This window comes from Asterias rubens, chromosome 15 (assembly GCF_902459465.1).
Source record: "Asterias rubens chromosome 15, eAstRub1.3, whole genome shotgun sequence".
Classification (NCBI taxonomy): domain Eukaryota; kingdom Metazoa; phylum Echinodermata; class Asteroidea; order Forcipulatida; family Asteriidae; genus Asterias; species Asterias rubens.
The window spans coordinates 9,045,628-9,065,243 of record NC_047076.1 but is presented as its reverse complement, the minus strand read 5'-3'; the positions used below and the strand labels follow the sequence as shown (position 1 = coordinate 9,065,243).

At 37.3% G+C, this 19,616-nt stretch overlaps 2 protein-coding genes across 2 annotated transcripts in view; both read left to right on the top strand.

The window, feature by feature from the left end:
- The first annotated feature begins 10,543 nt into the window (after positions 1 to 10,543).
- LOC117300240 (hyalin-like) lies at positions 10,544 to 19,531 on the top strand. The gene is made up of 13 exons (XM_033783967.1): positions 10,544 to 11,230; positions 11,331 to 11,433; positions 12,159 to 12,312; positions 12,728 to 12,927; positions 13,355 to 13,609; positions 14,554 to 14,808; positions 15,218 to 15,469; positions 15,979 to 16,251; positions 16,661 to 16,912; positions 17,443 to 17,697; positions 18,107 to 18,358; positions 18,861 to 19,133; positions 19,488 to 19,531. The coding sequence occupies exons 1-13, from the start codon at positions 11,228 to 11,230 to the stop codon at positions 19,529 to 19,531; spliced, it is 2,571 nt and encodes an 856-aa protein (XP_033639858.1). The 5' UTR covers positions 10,544 to 11,227.
- A 12-nt stretch (positions 19,532 to 19,543) lies between these two features.
- Positions 19,544 to 19,616, top strand: part of LOC117300239 — a 10,648-nt gene continuing 10,575 nt past the window's right edge. The window contains exon 1 of the mRNA XM_033783966.1: positions 19,544 to 19,548. Coding sequence (XP_033639857.1) covers positions 19,544 to 19,548 — 5 coding nt within the window. The remainder of the gene's footprint in view (positions 19,549 to 19,616) is intronic.

The following is a 19,616-nucleotide window of genomic DNA, read 5'->3' as shown; positions in this document are numbered from 1 at the left end:
AACAGTGTTTCACTGAGAGGTTTCCCCAGAGTAAATAAGAAATACATAAAAACGCCCATCTCACTCTTCTACTGCAAAACTAAAAGTCATATAACAACTTAAAGAGTGTCCACACTCTCGGTTTTTACACGAAATATATGTCAGCATACAAACTTACTTGGAAATGGGCAAGTGTATACGGTGAGTTGTTGCATATAGTATAAATCATTGTGAGAATTAATAACTTCATCTGAAGTAACGTAGTGATTGAGGGATTGAGAAAAAGGTAATTTCTCACTTGAACATTTGAATCTGAGAAAGACTTCAGGCTTAAAGCCTTTCTCATGCATTTGGAAGCATACATATTTGTGACCAATTGAGCCAAAGTTTACACAGGCTTGTTATTTTATGCATGGTACACACCAAGTGAGAATACTCAGTTGTTCATAGACAAATTACCAAAGGTGTTCAGTGCCTTTAAGGCATAGGTGGATCTCAATTTAAATAGACAATTACAACAACAAACACCAAAACTGAAAAAAAATTATAATAAATTAACCTTTATAATGCGCCATGTTTTTGGTCACAAAGTAAACTCTTTTATTTTATGCATAGGCCTTTGTCGGGATATAGTTAGTGAGAATACTGGTCTTTGACAATTACCAAAAGTGTCCAGTGCCCTTAAATAACGGAATACCAGGGGTAGCGACGAGTTCTTAAACTGCTATTTAAATCCGGCAGGGTCGTGGCCGTGCGATAAAGGCCCGAGCGTTTCGGATATGCATTCGTACAGGTTATAACAGCTCCAGCTGGTCATTCTAAACCGTTTAAACACCCCTCGTGACGCGCTCTCCACCAAAAGGAATAGCTGAGTCATTTATGAATAAAGCATTACACCTACCGTTTCAACTGGCTCCCTTATGTATGGAAGACTCGGGGCTCGGCAATATTCCTATTCTCCAACTTCACCGATCATCACCACTCTCACTTCAGCTATCGCTTAAAATAATATTGGCTGAAATGTTGCTGGTTGATCTTATTGAGGCTTTCTTCAAACTTTCTAGGAAGGTACTCCCAAAACTTGATCAGTAAGGTCAGCTATTGGGTTCTGTCCCTGCCGTTCACCTATGTGCACCCCGGTTCGATTCCCGCACAAAGAGCCTTGCATGTGGACCGGGTTTTTCAGTTACTATGACTGCGTGGGTCTTCCCTATAATGGGGGGGGGGGGTTTCCTCCCATGTCTAAAACTGAAATGTATTCGTTGTTTCCTTGGTGTGATGTTTCTTTTATAGTATGCTCTGCCGACTATAGATTCAGATTAATATATTCTTGATCACTTCATTATTAGGTACAGCTCATACTCTTAATGCTATACCGCACTCTTCAATACGCTGTCGGTCTCCCCTTCCATCACCATCAACTAGCCGGTCCGACTCGGTCCTTTCAGGCACACCGGGCGAGGGGGTGTGCAGCGTACCGGGTCCCAGGGCCGCCCTTGGTGCAGCGCGAGACCCCGCCGCTTGGAGTGCCACAAAGTACGGCTATTAGCCAAATTCCTTAGGAGTTTTCTTTCTGCACCTTACAAGAAAACCAGCTCTTTGTTAACCAAAATAGCCTGTCTAAAATTAAGCATAAGCACAAAGGAAACTCGCTGTATAGGACTTGTGACGTAATTCCACGCCCTAGACATTTTTGTAGGGATTTGGTAAAACGTATGCGAAATAACTCCTTGTTGTCATGCTTTCACCTTTTGTTCCTATAGCTGTGAAATAACGACAGAATCGTTCATTTGGCTGGGGTGTATGGGTAGATATGGGAATATTTGAAGGCACGCCAGTCTTGTCTCTGGTATGATTAATTATTGGTGTATCCAAACGTATACATACAATAACGCATAAATTATGTAAACATTTGAACTAAATTGGTCATGGCAGTTGCACGAGAACAATGAATGAAAAACACCCTCGTTGCACGAATTGTGTGCGTTCAAACGCCTAATACTCGTTTCAAGGTTTCAACCTTTATTTTTGACCACAGTATACAAATTTGAAATATACGTTACAATAGACATTACACACAAGTTGTTATGCTAATTAACAGTTATTTTGATTATTTACCAACAGTAAATATTTTTTTTAAGTGAGTAAAACATCAAGTTCTGAAAACCGATAGTGCATATGCCCAAAAGGTTTTTTCCCCTCTAAATTCTTATGAACCCGGTAAGCGGTGACAGATCAGGCTTAAGCTTTCACCATAGTTTTGTCATTTTGTTTATATTATATTGAAACCAACGATTCTTTTCAGATCCCCCCCACACACACACTCATTTAGAGATCATCATTACATGCTGTACCGCAAACCTTTCTATATCGTGTTTCCACCATGCTAAGTTTCAAATTCTACGAATAATAATATCGATTTACACGAAGCATATTGATGCACATGCATGTCCTTACGATGGCCGCGTGCTTAATCATAATACTTTATATAAAAGATTAAACAAATACATGATCTAGGTAGTAAACACAACAGAAAGACACGAAATCACCAAGACACGCGAAACACACAAAATCATAAAGAAAGAACATGCTTAAACCAAAATAAAGTTTGGAATAAATAGTGGATAAATCAAATGTACGTCTGTCTCTTGCTGATAAACTATTTTTTACATATGTTTTTTTTTAATAAACGTATTTTTGTTATTTACATTTTGTGATATCAATTGCCCTTTGATGAAAACGGAAATAGGTTACCGATGTCACACCTGCAGCTTGGACATTATCTGCCAACTGCAGTTGTTGATTGTGCGTTATAAAAAAACTAAAAAAACAACCTTATATCATGTTAAGTTGAATAATTAAATAATAACCACGCATAATAAAAAATAAAATTGCATACACGGATGCTTAAAGGCAGTGGACACTATTGGTAATTACTCAAAATAATTATTAGCATAAAACCTTACATGGTCACGAGTAAATGGGAGAGGTTGATAGTATAAAACATTGTAGAAACGGCTCCCTCTGAAGTGACGTAGTTTTAGAGAAAGAAGTAATTTTCCACGAATTTGATTTCGAGACCTCATGTTGAGAATTTGAGGTCTCGAAATCAAGCATCTGAAAGCACACATCTTCGTGTGACAAGGGTGTTTTTTTTTTCATTATTATCTTGCAACTTCAACGACCGATCGACCGGGATAAAAAATATTATACTTTTGGTTTTTACCCTTACACAAATATGTGTGTAACAATATTTGAAAATTTATGCAAGTTTAACATCTCTAATATTATTTCCATTGTTGTATTTTGGTTTATGTATTTCTTAGATGTGTTTTTATGTAGCCATGATAGCATCGGAGTTAAAAGCTTTGGTGTCACCGTTATTAGTTAAAGGAACATTACAGAATTGGTTTTTGCTAACAAAACAGTTGCTGGCAGTGTATAAGCACTTTATGTAATCCACCATAAATAAACTGACAAACCTGTAGAAGTTTGAGATCGATCGGCCATCTGGGTCACGAGAGAATAGTAAAAAACAGATTCCAAATGTTGCATTGCATCGATGCAAAAAATGAATAAATAAAAAATGAATAAAACGCTCACTGAGCGATAAACTCAAGGACGCGATGTTAGATTATTTAATTCTCATCAAATATGACATTTCAGACAGAAATATTCCAAGGGATGTTTTCTACTATCATCATCATTAGACCATGTAAGTTTTATGTATACCTGATCTTCACGATTTTTGTGTCTTACCAATTCTGTAACGTTCCTTTTCAGGCATGTGCAACTGTCTTATTGTCCTTGTTGTATTGTTTTGTTCATCATATTTTACTGTTCTTGTTCTTATCATATAATAATAAAATGCTTTCAGGCAGTTGTGCTGAGATGGAAGGTATACCGATCAAAGATATACCGATCAAATGATTTGATTTGTAAAGATATGTACTTACATTTTGATAGATTGATGGATTTCCTCATTTTTTCCTGTCGTAAAATGTTAATATGTTTATAATAATGTTGTTATGCACCTGTATTTATATGTGTACATGTTATGGAATGGGCGCAATATAAAAGAATAACATATTATGATGATGATTATTATTATTTTTTAACGTGCAAGGCTTTTTAGCCCTTAGTCTTTTTTAGGGGGGGGGGGCTAAATAAAAAATAAAATTATTAGTAAATTCACGAGCACAGGCCATAATTTTATGCGTCTATTTTATGTTGATTTTTGTTCTTACTCGTCGGTAATATCGTACAACCTTGAGTCTGAATTTGCTCATGCCGTCTAATTACATGTTTCCTCAATATTGAATGCCATGGAAGTTTCTCACAAGCTACTGGAACGTGGTTTGCTTTGTTGTGTGTTGCGTTGGCAACCGCGTGACATCCGCCATTATAGTACGGTTATCACAGGGACAATGACCTCGTCGCGTAGACCGCCTCGTACTATGCACGGCAATTTTTTTGTAGCGCTCAATAATTACGAAACACATGTTTCATGGTTTGATGCATGCCGTGTGTGGTCTGTCAATAACTCGCTTTTATGTATAGCTTTTTCCCAGCCAATTTCAGCAATAATTTTTTGATAATATTATCAACGCATTCAAATTCACACCTCATTCCCCAGTCTTATGACCTTTTACCTGTATCTGTTGTATTGACTTTAGCTCTATACTTTAGCATGAGTATCTTAGGCCTATTTTAAAACAATTTTTTTGTTGACCTTTATTCCGGTCCAAAGAGCTAGTCAAAAAAAAAAAAAAAATAATAATAATAATAATAATAATAATAATACAATTCTTGAATCAGGTGGGATGCGGGTACGATTTAGGTTCCTATATGGTCGAAGTCAAGGTCAGGTACGGGGTCAGGGTTAATGCTAGCTGTAGAGTCAGGATATTAGAACGAAGATTAGGGCTAGGTTTATAAAATAAAATTCATAAATACCTCAGACAGTTTCGCTATTCCTATTGGTGGAGAGCGCGTTACGTGGGTGTGTATAAACCTTTGTTAATGACAAGTCAAAAGTGTTGAAACATGGGCGTGACACGCGAGCTTGCACCTGTGCTTATAAGACAGTTTCTTCATTCCTATTGGTCGAGAGCAACGGCCGGGACAGTTGTGCCTCACGCGATACGCGCGACGCGCACAGCATTTCCTTATAAGGAGATTTTTTACTTTTTGACCAAAAAGTGTTAATGGTTCTTTTACTGAAAAGGTGAATTGGAATCAAAGTGTGTTGAATCGGTTTTCAAGTGGTTTAAACCCGCCGAGGCCTGGTTCTTGACAACTCGACTTCGTCTCGGTAAAAGAACCAGGTCTCGTTGGGTTTAAACCACTAGTTGAAAACCTCGTTACCACACATTGATTCCATTGATAATAATACAAATGTGGCATCTTATAAAGCACACATGTCCGTCACTCAGTTACGCTCCTGGCGCTGTAACATGCAGTTTTCCTGCAAGATGTGGGACTACGTTTGAATTATGAGACCTAACTCTGATAGCACCATGTAATGTTTTACAAAGTGCTGTGGCGCAATTTGCTGCCGATCGGACCAGGAACACCGGGGCTAACCCCAGTCTCTTTTCGATAATAATGCACTGGGTTTTACATGCGTTACATAACACATGGACCAACGGCTTAACGTCCCATCCGAAGGACGAAGCAATGGTTAAGTGTCTTGCTTAAGTGTCACGGCTGGGCATTCGAACCCACACTCTGCTGATCAGAAACACTGCTGAGTTTAAATTCAGTGCTCTTAACCGCTCGGCCACGACACCTCTTTGTCTATAAACAAAGTTAAATTTAAATTGAGGGATAACAATCACTATATCTAGTTTTCACTGTGTTTTCTTTCAGTTAATAACAGAGGCTAGACGAGTACCGTTGAGCTTATCTTCATTGACGCCACTGGTGACGTATTCAACCCGTGCGGAATTGTTAAGACCAAAACAATTTTACCGAAAAGACAATGATATGCCATGTAAAACTGTAATACAGACTCTAAAAAAATGATAGATTTCTGAAAGTTGGAGTAAAAAAGGGATATTTAAAAACAATACACTCTTCAATACCATTTAACAAAACACTGGATATGAACTACGGATAATATCATCCAATATGTTGTCATTTTGTTCAACTCGGCCACGCACCTTTTATTTAGCAATTATTGCCTCTGCTTCTGTCCTGGTTTGGGTAACTTCGCTGCACCACGCACCAAAGCCGTTGAACCCGTGGGAAGCCCAGAAGGCCGACGAAGTGGTAATCGAGAGGTGGCGAGTTGGTAGCCGCGAAGAGACAGTGTCACATAATGATACTGTTCACAAGGAACTGATGCGATTGCAGAAGCTTGTGATGACGATGAAAGAGTCTATGGGAAACCAAACCAGACCGACAGAGGAGCACAGAGAGGTAGGATTTGTGTCCGAAATGACATTTTTTCCCCTCAAATTCCTTTTACATACCGTTTGAAATGTTATGCTCGCGCGCCTTTACATATTTTGAACTATTGGCTCTAGGCTTAAGGTCTTTACAGCAAATGTGTGAGCGTTTAACCTCTGTGACCTGGCACTTGACTTCCTTAAACTTGACACTCAACTTCTAGGACTTGAAACTTGATTTATGTTAGGATTCCAGTCTTGACCTCTAGGATTTAGGACTTGACCTTTAGAAACTTGAGATTTGACCTATGTGACTTGGGATTTGACCTCTACGACTAAGACTCGACCTATAGGACTTGAGACTTGACCTTTATGGCGTGAGGCCTGATCTCAAAACGAGACATTCCCTCCAGGACTGTTGCGTAATGTTCGTTTAACCCATTTACACTTATCCTTTAAGGCAGTGGACACTATTGTTTATTACTCAATATAATTGTAAGCATAACAACCACTTGAGTAGCGAGCAACGGAGAGCTGTTAGTGGTATTACACATAGTTATATACGGCTCCCTCTGAAGTAACCTCTGGATTTTGAGAAAGAGGTAATTGTCACTCAAAATATTAAAAAACTCTAGACCTAAAGCCTTTTTTAGGCATCTGAAAGGACACAGATTTGTGCAACAAGGATGTTGTTTTTCAGTCATTAGTCTCTTGTAACTTTGATGACTAGATGAATCAACATTTTCGCAGGTTTGTTGTTTTATGCATGACCGTTACACCAAGTGAGAATAGTGGCCTTTGACAATTACCAAAAGTGTCCCCTGCCTCAACGTAAGGCTGCTTTAAGTTGTCAAGAAAGGACAATAAAATGCAATCGTGAACGTTAGAATTGAATATGGTGTTTGTACTCGTTTATAGAACAAATAAAAACTGTAACGATATCCACCCCCCCCCCCCCCCAAAGGGGGGGACGTCGGGTCCATTGACAACATTTGGATACAAACCCTTTAGAAGTATGCGATAAATCGTTTCTCAGAATCAAATGTTTTTGTTCCTTCTTTTTATGTTATTGATTTCCAGTCAGCGGGGAATTTCAGACGATATAGTTGAACAGGATGCTTACCGTACTAGCATTACCATATTTATAACAAGGATTTAAAGGATAGAAACTTAAAATAAATTCACTTGCAATGAAATCGATACAAAAATCATTGTTAACACAAAACAGGATTCAGGTTAATACTGTCATGGGAAAACGGCATATGTCAAATTAGTACGTGTAACATCGGAAGATACAATACTCTGCATGGCATACGTACAATGATTGCAAATTAACGTTACTTTATGGTGTCGCCTCACTATTGGACCGTAGTTATGTTTTATACCCCCATCACTACGTTCTGAAAAGTTTTGTCGTGGATGGTGCAAGTCGTGGTTATTCACACAATCACTCTGTTATCGCGATACCCGCTCGCTCATCCTCGCCGCGCACGTATCAATTTAACCTCACGAGAACTGCAATACAACGGAAGGTTCCTGCCCATTTGAAGCTGTCACAAAAGAAATGACGTCTGTGCGGCACCTAAATGTAGCCCGAGCCCTAAATGTAGCCCACAGACGTGCCTTCATTAATAACCCACATACCAGGGTTTAAAAATTGGGCACAGCGTCACATGTTATGTAGAAGTTCCTATGCATGGCAGAATGTTATATAAACATTCAATCGTACTAACAGTTAGTGATTAAACTTTCAATCAAATAAAATACCCCCAATGAATGCTTGCTTTGTTTTAATATTCATCACAAGTTTTGAATAGTTGGGTGTACACAATGTTACGAACTTATGACATTTTTTGTGTGTGTGCATTTAACCTCGGTTGCCAAAAACTCGGGTTGTGACGTTGCAGTATTGTCTCAGCCACCCGCTCAAGTCCCACTGTATTTGTTTTTTAAAGGGGTAAATATTTCGAAATATCTCGAGTGTAAAGTTTGACGTCTTTTTACGATAATTTCAACACAAAATAATTATCATAATCATATAAAGAGAACTTATAAAGCGCCTTACAACTAGACCATCAACCCTAAAGCGCTTAGCAAGGAACTATTTATCTTCAAACTGTGTAAGTTTAAAGTACATGTAAATCTGTAGACATTGTGTTTTGTGTTACAAAATGTACCAATATCCTTTAAAGATCGCCTAAGCAATATTAAGCATTCAACATACTTAGATTCACAACCAAAATGTCAGAGTCTAAACTCCCATACCGATTGACCTGTGGGGCCACTCCACCCAGGGGGTGTCTGTGTGTGCATGGTGTTCACTTACTTTGCAAGCGGAGGTTGCGTCTGATGTTGTATGCTACGTGCGATATCAAGCCTAGTTGACAAAAATATTATATATATATTAATGTTGATGAATAGATTCGAAGAAGATACAAGTAGGTCGGTGTCTTTATACCACCACAATTCAAATCTCGTCTCAAAACTTGTGTTATCATGACTCAGGTTTTCAAAAACTAATTTTGTTGTGTCTGTTTTTCTTTCGATTTGTTTTTGTTTTTACTGCGCCTTGAACACCATGACAAGTGTTGTTGTTATTGTTGTTATTAAGTTTTTATTATTATTATTATTATTATTATTATTATTATTATTATTATTATTATTATTATTATTATTATTATTATTATTATTATTATTATTATTATTATTATTATTATTATTATTATTATTATTATTATTATTATTATTATTATTATTATTATTATTATTATTATTATTATTATTATTATTATTATTATTATTATTATCTCTATTAATGGGTCATTTGAGAGACATTTTGCAGTCTGAAAAAAGCAATAAGGAGACATTTTTTTTAAGGAGACATATAACTGTCTCCTTAATATTTTGAGGGCTTGTAACTTAAAAACGGTGCCATTGGTGGTGCGCTTAAAGTGTTCGTAGCCAAGGGGGTTTCCCGCCAGTTGCATGGACGAGTTCATTCGATAAAAATGTATACAGAAATGTTAAATAAATGCGGGGTAAATAGTGGTCGGTTATAATTGTCGGTGTATCAAATAGACTATTGGTAGACATTTTGATTTATCCAGATTACAACAAAAAATGGGATTATATTTATATGAAATACAAGCACATCTTTATTACTTTAAATTCTCCAAACATTGCTTGTAAAATTTGCTAACCTAGGTGGATAATTTAATCAAACCCCCTTCCTACCAGTAATAGAACCACCCAAAAAACGTTATTCTTTGTTCTTACGTACTTGTCCTATTCCAATTTATCATTGGTATCCCTATAAAGACTCCGCTATGATTACGGTACTCGTGAAGAATACCAGCCAGTCTGGTGTCTGTACTTCGACAATGATGTTATAGGGTTACACGGAATACAGAAACTGTCACCATGCCGCCCAATGCCGCCGCGACGATCCAGAAACTTTAGCGCGACGCGGCCATGTTTTGTCTCCGAGAGTGTGAAAAAGTTACTACACACGACACGGCTACATCATAATGATAATTCTTGTCGCCCTAAGATGACACGTAAGTTACTGAATAAAAACATGCCTTTGAACAGATTTAGTTAAAAATTTAAGGTTGGTTTGTCCACATTGTTTTCTTAAAGAATTTTTGTGTGTATATAAGATGAAAACATGCGATCAAAAATTGATTTTTCACGTTACTCGGTTATCCATGTCGTCAGTCTCAGTGTACTTTGACAAGTTAGATTTTGTACCAACTTTTGCAACATGAGGAACATGGCAGGTCCTGCATATTCCGCAAACAGTCTGAAGATTAAAGTTTTACAAAATTACATCAGATACTTCGTTTTCACTTTTGTATTCCTGCTTACATGGATAGTTTCTTTGACTGTGCTTGTAATTATTCTGTGTGTTAAAGTTTTGTTGTAACTTTTTAAAATCAAATATGTGATGTACATGACGACTACGGTCAATAGTGTAGTAGTAGTACTACTACTCTACTGTAACCAGGTAACGTTAGTACTACATGTAAGTATATATTTTTGAATTGAAGATGGACATCAAATTTTTAACTTTGTTGCGTGATGTATACAGTTTGCACAGGGTAACTAAGGCCTACGTAGCTCTACTTATTAGAAAGCCATTTCAGGTTTAATGTTTAAATAATTAGGCCTACAGACAGTCTGACAGTACATGCCCCCCCAAGTTTTTTTTTTTACAACTGTTTTGATTAGGTGTGCATGAAAAACGTGTCTTGCATTCATCAATAAATTCAACAGAACAGTTGGAAGTCTGTATACATAATTTAATATTGTCTCTCCTTTTTACTCATTATAAATAAATTGTTCATATTTAGTTGAGGTTTCTGATGCGTAAGAGACCACACAGTGCAACCTATAGGGTATTGATAAAATGTTTCAGAAAAAAATGAATAAATACTTTTCACATTCAACACATGGTTTTGTTTAGCCACCGATAAGGTCTTGGGTATATTTTGTAAGAGATTTTGAGAAAGAAAAGCCTCAATTAATTAATAATGTCCTTTTAGCGCACGTTGATATGGATGATGCCATGTTTGCTGATGTTTAACACCCATAAATTTTTAGGTCACGGTCTACTAAAAATATAACCTTATGAATGAATATTTTTTTCTGCAAAGGTTACTTTTTTAAAGAAATGAGATTTAACCACATGCTAGTGAGTATGTTTTGCCTTCATTCATTAGTGTTTTATTTACTTCAAGGATGGGGCAAAACATCTAAGTGATTTTTACATGATTGTTGTTAAGAACATTAAATGGAACTTTTTCATCTTTTTCTTTTTATAGATTAGTGTGTGGTAGAATATTCGAGCAGTTACAATGGTAAGTTGAGCTTTGAAAAAAAAGGTTATTAAGTGTTTATTCAAGTTTTAAACATGTTGGAATGTTCAAAATTCCAATCAATTCATCCTTTTTCTTGCAGTCGAGACAAACACGCAGTAAACACTCAGAGCATGATGATCTTGCGGTTCTTGTTGTTAACGACCCTCAAACTGGGTTTGTTATTAGACCATCACCGGGAAAAGGTAACTGCATCATTTTGTACACATTAATCCGGAATCCATAAAGGATCCAATAATAATAAATTATAACAATAAACATTTGTAATGTCTGTCAAGAATGACACTCTTGTCACAATTTACAGAAATGTGATGAGCATTTGATGCAAGTGACAAATCTGGCAGACTGAAATCTGGAGGCATTTAAGTCGATTTATCTGGTACTCAGGAAGGTTGATCAAAATGGCATTGCAAAAGTCCAGCTGTGAGTCGATAAGTGAGTGGACCATCAACTCGATTGCCTTTGAAGTCCATAAATTATGGATCTCCAGATTTCTGAACTGGTACAAGCTGAAAGACTTTGAAAAGCTACATGTAGATACTTGCCAATAGATGCTCTTTAAAATGGAGATCAAATTTGTTAGTGAATGTTCTTGCACATTGAAATTAATGATGAACTTTGGTGTAAGGATTATGTTTTTAATAATTAAATGTTTGTGGTTTGCTGTCAATTTTGTATCTTAAGCCAAAGGCTTAAATTGTATATACAGATAATTAAAAAACTACATTTTAGTGGCAATGAAGCAGACATAATTTTAGCTTCACATTTTGGTAAAATTTCCAATGCTGGCTTGATGTATATGTGTATCAAGAACAATGACATTCTCTTTTGATCATAATATATGCGATTTACTTTACTTTTTTGTTAAATTGTTTTTGCTTTTTCCTACTCTGAATCCCCCCTGATTCAGGTTTAGGTACATTCGCAACAGAAAATATTCCAGCTGGGAAACCCTTGTATATTTACGGTGGAGACATCATTTCTAAACAAGAGGGAGAAAGAAGGGAGAAAAGCAGTGAAAGCGTTTTCCGGTATTTCTTCATGTTCAAAGGAAAGCAATTATGGTAGCTATGTTTTCATGAATTAGTCAACATATAAATATTTTTGTAGGGGTACAAGCACAACAAGCAAACAAGTAGAAAATAATTTCAGATTGTTTTTTATGCAAAAAAGCAGTTTCTACAATTGTGACAGTTCATATGTACCCAAGTTAAACTATAAGGAAGACATCCAAATATTATGTAAAGGCCCTAAAACAAAGTACTGATGATTAAATGCTTACTATTTTAACTTTCAAATTGAATATAGAGACAGTGAACTGAAATACTTAACTTGTTCTTCAATTGTTTCATTGTCAGATTAAACTCTATTTATTAAAATAAACTTTAATTAAAACTTTTAAAATAAAAATGTATGAGCTTCATTTTTGAGTTGTAGCTTACGTGCTTATGGTCATTTATATTCCTTCCAATGATCCAGTTCAGATGCCACAACACCATCCAAATTCATATTGGGTCGCATGACAAATCATGGTGTGAAAAGACAGCAAAATGCCAAGATGAAAGTGATTGACTTTCATGGTCCACAACTTATGATGTATTCAATCAGGACATTAAAGGCAGGGGAAGAAGTCCTCTACGACTATGGGGTTAATGATCTTCCATGGCTTCAAAGAAAATGTAAGTGACACCCAAAGTGCAACAATTACTTAAAATTTACTTACAAGAATTGCCAATCCCATGGGACATCATTTAAAACCTAGGTGGACATGTGATCGTATGTTCATCTTCAATCCTAACTTCCTTGTGTGATTTACTAGCATCCTTTCTTACTCTTAGTGAGTCTTAATAACAAAATCCAACAAAATATGGTAACTCAACACCCAAACCTTTGGACTCTGGTTATGGACTCCGGTTATTCCTGATTTGTGTAAAGCGTAATCAGCAATAGTGCAGTCCTCTTTCAAACAGAGTCAAACAAAGCAAGCTTTGGATTTTGATGGCTAGGGGCTGGTTAAGGTTTGGCATGTTTAAAGTCATCATGTACATTTGAAGATGTGTTTTCTCAATTCTGGTCATATTGTACTCAATTGTGTTATTCACTCAGCTGGTGAAGCCATTCCACTAAATGTCAGCTTCCCTGAAGACATCAGTGTGACTGTTCCCTTTGGCACTCCAAACACAACAGTAACCTGGGCTGAGCCAACAACAAATGACACTTTGGGAACTGTCATCTTAAGCAAGACAATAGAATCTGGAAGCTCCTTCCCAACTGGACAGACAACAGCAGTGACTTACACCTTCACTCGTCCAACTGGAAATTCATTCACACGAACTTTCCAAGTAACAGTGGTTGAACTGAGTAAGTAATTTGTTATGTCCTGCGGTTGACGAAGCCACTTTAGGGGCTGTGTGAGTTTGTATACATTCGGAGACCTATAACAAAATGGAACATTAGAGTCCCCAGTTCGCCAAGTGTCCCCAGTTGCCAAACGTGTACAAAACATATCGGAGGTGTTGCAGAAAAGTTAGAGTACAAACAAAAGAGGAACAAAAGGGTGACCCGATTGCAGATGAATACACACTTGTGTGCGTGTGCACTTGTAGAGCATTGATTTGATTCAGCAGTACCCCATAAGGACAATCATGGCTAAATAAATCACTGGCAAAGGATACTCGCTAAAGCAGAAACCTTGGCTGAGACAAAAGAAATGACGTCATCATGATAACTTGACAAATATTTGAAATTTTGCTTAGATATTTGGTTTGTGGGTGTGTCTTTGTAAAAAGCAGAGCCTATTGAATTGGCGGTCTGTTTTTTACATTTGAAGGTAATTAGGACTAAGACAAAAGAAATGGTGTCATCGCACTAACTACATCAATACTTGGAATATCAAAATAAAATTTGTTTTTGGATTGTACAAGCAGAAGCCGATTGAACTGGGGTCCATACATCAAAATCAATATGTCCACAGAACTTGCCTCAATGGACTTTGTCTAAAAGGCGTATATGGTTGGGGATAGACTTGATATCAAGTCTGAGATTGCGGTAATTTTGTCTACACTGCGCAGTCCATTTTCACGCTGTTCTCTAATAAAAGAACGCACTCTCCCGGCTTGTACACACCCTAAGGCGATTAAGTCCATTTAGATACATGGATACCTGATTGGCCAGGACTCTAAAAATGACACAATCCTGAATATGATGCACCGGCCATATGTAGGTGTTAAATAATAATTAAGATGTTGTGTTCTAAAAAAGTTGACAAATCAGAGCTGAGCTTATATAACTTTCTCTTTCAACAGCAGACAGAACTGATCCTTTTGTCACTAGCTTCCCTGAAGACATCAGTGTGACTGTTCCCTTTGGCACTCCAAACACAACAGTGACCTGGGCTGAGCCAACAACAAATGACAATTTGGGAACTGTCATCTCAAGCAAGACAATAGAATCTGGAAGCCCCTTCCCAACTGGACAGACAACAGCAGTGACTTACACCTTCACTAATTCTACAGGAAATTCAGTCAAGAAAACCTTCCAAGTTACAGTGGTTGAACTAAGTAAGTGTAAAAGAGAACTCAAAGTTGTTCATCACAGTAAAAACATTAATATGACACACCACATGTAGGCAGCGCTGTGTATGGAGAAAGTTGCGGTGTGTACTAATTAAATCCGAGCAGCTCGTTCATGGGAATTTACGCCACTGCAGCTATGGCCGCCACACACGCACGTCAACGCACACGCACTGTGAATCCTCCATGCTGATTGGCTCATATGTGGACTGACGCTCCATTGTCAAGTCACACAAGGTGTATTGCGCTCATGTGTTTAGTTTGAAATAGCTTCTAATCAGGAGTTTTCGCAACTCTCTTAATATATGCCTCTGCATGTAGGTATCGAATTGTAGAGTACAATAATTACTTTTATAATTGTGTATTCTCATAAAGTGGTTTGTCTCACTGTTCACAGCTGATACAGTATTACCTCAGGTGACAGCTTTCCCAGAGGATGTCTCTGTTACCATTCCATTTGGAAAATCTGATGTGTCTGTAGTTTGGCCAAATCCAACAGTGTCCAACAACTCGGGACCAGTCATAATTAACTCAGACAGGCAACCGGGAAGTTTCTTTTCTCCAGGAACCACCCCTGTGACATATTTATTCACAGATCTTTCCGGAAATTCAGTCACTCGAACATTAAATGTGAAGGTGAATGTGCTAGGTAAGTGATGGTTTAATCTTTTTTTAGCACATCTCATTTACTTCGAATATGTCAATAATTCATTTTTTCTCATTAGTTTTTGTAAAGTTTTTTGATGTCCCTCATGGTTACCTTGTAAATCTCAGTAACAATTAATGTAACAATTGTTGTGTCACTTTTTCTACGTGTTCAGTGTACTCTCATTTAAAGCTAAATAGCAGTGCCGAAAGACTTAAATTTAAAATCCAATTTGTATAAAATAAACAACTGCTAGTACATTTTTTACAGACACGCAATTTTTTTTAAGGATTATCTGATTTCCTCTTTTTTTCAGTGCCACAGAAAAGTAAAAAACATGACCCGATGTGTGTGTTAGTAGGCAGTTTATTATCCTCTCCCACCCTCCCCCCCCCCCCCAAAAAAAGAAGACAGTTTCTGTTTTTTGTGACAAGCACCATTACTAAGATAAAGTTAGAAATGTACCATTTATTTAAGTTAGTAAAGATGTATTGAATAATAAATCAGTACAGATAATTCTTTTCCAACAGCAGACAGAACTGATCCTTTTGTCACTAGCTTCCCTGAAGACATCAGTGTGACTGTTCCCTTTGGCACTCCAAACACAACAGTGACCTGGGCTGAGCCAACAACAAATGACAATTTGGGAACTGTCATCTCAAGCAAGACAATAGAATCTGGAAGCCCCTTCCCAACTGGACAGACAACAGCAGTGACTTACACCTTCACTAATTCTACAGGAAATTCAGTCAAGAAAACCTTCCAAGTTACAGTGGTTGAACTAAGTAAGTGTAAAAGAGAACTCAAAGTTGTTCATCACAGTAAAAACATTAATATGACACACCACATGTAGGCAGCGCTGTGTATGGAGAAAGTTGCGGTGTGTACTAATTAAATCCGAGCAGCTCGTTCATGGGAATTTACGCCACTGCAGCTATGGCCGCCACACACGCACGTCAACGCACACGCACTGTGAATCCTCCATGCTGATTGGCTCATATGTGGACTGACGCTCCATTGTCAAGTCACACAAGGTGTATTGCGCTCATGTGTTTAGTTTGAAATAGCTTCTAATCAGGAGTTTTCGCAACTCTCTTAATATATGCCTCTGCATGTAGGTATCGAATTGTAGAGTACAATAATTACTTTTATAATTGTGTATTCTCATAAAGTGGTTTGTCTCACTGTTCACAGCTGATACAGTATTACCTCAGGTGACAGCTTTCCCAGAGGATGTCTCTGTTACCATTCCATTTGGAAAATCTGATGTGTCTGTAGTTTGGCCAAATCCAACAGTGTCCAACAACTCGGGACCAGTCATAATTAACTCAGACAGGCAACCGGGAAGTTTCTTTTCTCCAGGAACCACCCCTGTGACATATTTATTCACAGATCTTTCCGGAAATTCAGTCACTCGAACATTAAATGTGAAGGTGAATGTGCTAGGTAAGTGATGGTTTAATCTTTTTTTAGCACATCTCATTTACTTCGAATATGTCAATAATTCATTTTTTCTCATTAGTTTTTGTAAAGTTTTTTGATGTCCCTCATGGTTACCTTGTAAATCTCAGTAACAATTAATGTAACAATTGTTGTGTCACTTTTTCTACGTGTTCAGTGTACTCTCATTTAAAGCTAAATAGCAGTGCCGAAAGACTTAAATTTAAAATCCAATTTGTATAAAATAAACAACTGCAAGTACATTTTTTACAGACACGCAATTTTTTTTAAGGATTATCTGATTTCCTCTTTTTTTCAGTGCCACAGAAAAGTAAAAAACATGACCCGATGTGTGTGTTAGTAGGCAGTTTATTATCCTCTCCCACCCCCCCCCCCCCCCCCCCCAAAAAAAGAAGACAGTTTCTGTTTTTTGTGACAAGCACCATTACTAAGATAAAGTTAGAAATGTACCATTTATTTAAGTTAGTAAAGATGTATTGAATAATAAATCAGTACAGATAATTCTTTTCCAACAGCAGACAGAACTGATCCTTTTGTCACTAGCTTCCCTGAAGACATCAGTGTGACTGTTCCCTTTGGCACTCCAAACACAACAGTGACCTGGGCTGAGCCAACAACAAATGACAATTTGGGAACTGTCATCTCAAGCAAGACAATAGAATCTGGAAGCCCCTTCCCAACTGGACAGACAACAGCAGTGACTTACACCTTCACTAATTCTACAGGAAATTCAGTCAAGAAAACCTTCCAAGTTACAGTGGTTGAACTAAGTAAGTGTAAAAGAGAACTCAAAGTTGTTCATCACAGTAAAAACATTAATATGACACACCACATGTAGGCAGCGCTGTGTATGGAGAAAGTTGCGGTGTGTACTAATTAAATCCGAGCAGCTCGTTCATGGGAATTTACGCCACTGCAGCTATGGCCGCCACACACGCACGTCAACGCACACGCACTGTGAATCCTCCATGCTGATTGGCTCATATGTGGACTGACGCTCCATTGTCAAGTCACACAAGGTGTATTGCGCTCATGTGTTTAGTTTGAAATAGCTTCTAATCAGGAGTTTTCGCAACTCTCTTAATATATGCCTCTGCATGTAGGTATCGAATTGTAGAGTACAATAATTACTTTTATAATTGTGTATTCTCATAAAGTGGTTTGTCTCACTGTTCACAGCTGATACAGTATTACCTCAGGTGACAGCTTTCCCAGAGGATGTCTCTGTTACCATTCCATTTGGAAAATCTGATGTGTCTGTAGTTTGGCCAAATCCAACAGTGTCCAACAACTCGGGACCAGTCATAATTAACTCAGACAGGCAACCGGGAAGTTTCTTTTCTCCAGGAACCACCCCTGTGACATATTTATTCACAGATCTTTCCGGAAATTCAGTCACTCGAACATTAAATGTGAAGGTGAATGTGCTAGGTAAGTGATGGTTTAATCTTTTTTTAGCACATCTCATTTACTTCGAATATGTCAATAATTCATTTTTTCTCATTAGTTTTTGTAAAGTTTTTGATGTCCCTCATGGTTACCTTGTAAATCTCAGTAACAATTAATGTAACAATTGTTGTGTCACTTTTTCTACGTGTTCAGTGTACTCTCATTTAAAGCTAAATAGCAGTGCCGAAAGACTAAATTTAAAATCCAATTTGTATAAAATAAACAACTGCTAGTACATTTTTTACAGACACGCAATTTTTTTTAAGGATTATCTGATTTCCTCTTTTTTTCAGTGCCACAGAAAAGTAAAAAACATGACCCGATGTGTGTGTTAGTAGGCAGTTTATTATCCTCTCCCACCCTCCCCCCCCCAAAAAAAAGAAGACAGTTTCTGTTTTTGTGACAAGCACCATTACTAAGATAAAGTTAGAAATGTACCATTTATTTAAGTTAGTAAAGATGTATTGAATAATAATCAGTACAGATAATTCTTTTCCAACAGCAGACAGAACTGATCCTTTTGTCACTAGCTTCCCTGAAGACATCAGTGTGACTGTTCCCTTTGGCACTCCAAACACAACAGTGACCTGGGCTGAGCCAACAACAAATGACAATTTGGGAACTGTCATCTCAAGCAAGACAATAGAATCTGGAAGCCCCTTCCCAACTGGACAGACAACAGCAGTGACTTACACCTTCACTAATTCTACAGGAAAATCAGTCACGAAAACCTTCCAAGTTACGGTGGTTGAACTGAGTAAGTTAGTAATAAGTGCATATTTTTATTAGTAGCAAGCAACAAACCACTTAAACACCAAGTTTTTTATTGATATTTTACAATTTGTTGTTTTCACAAATGCATACATGTTTCTTAGTTTTCAGTTGTGTGGATTACAATATTAGTTTTGCTGCAGCATAAAATAGGTTACGTACTGTTGATTGCTTTCTACCTGAGCAAGGATAATTAACACACAAAAAAATGTTTCCCCAGGTTCGGTCCAACTGGCTAAGTGACTCGATCTAAATATTATGCTGAGCCAGAGGCACTTGTACATATGTTTCTCAATTTGTTTTCTCTTTTTCAAATGTAACAACTTTTTTCTTATTTCAGGTTGTAGTTCCCGAGTCAAGCGACTGACTGAGCTCTCTCTCTAAAGAAAAACCCCAATGTGGTATGTGCTCTTTGATCCTTTATGTTTTGAAAACACAAACAAAAGTTGGAAGCCAAAGGCAAAATTGT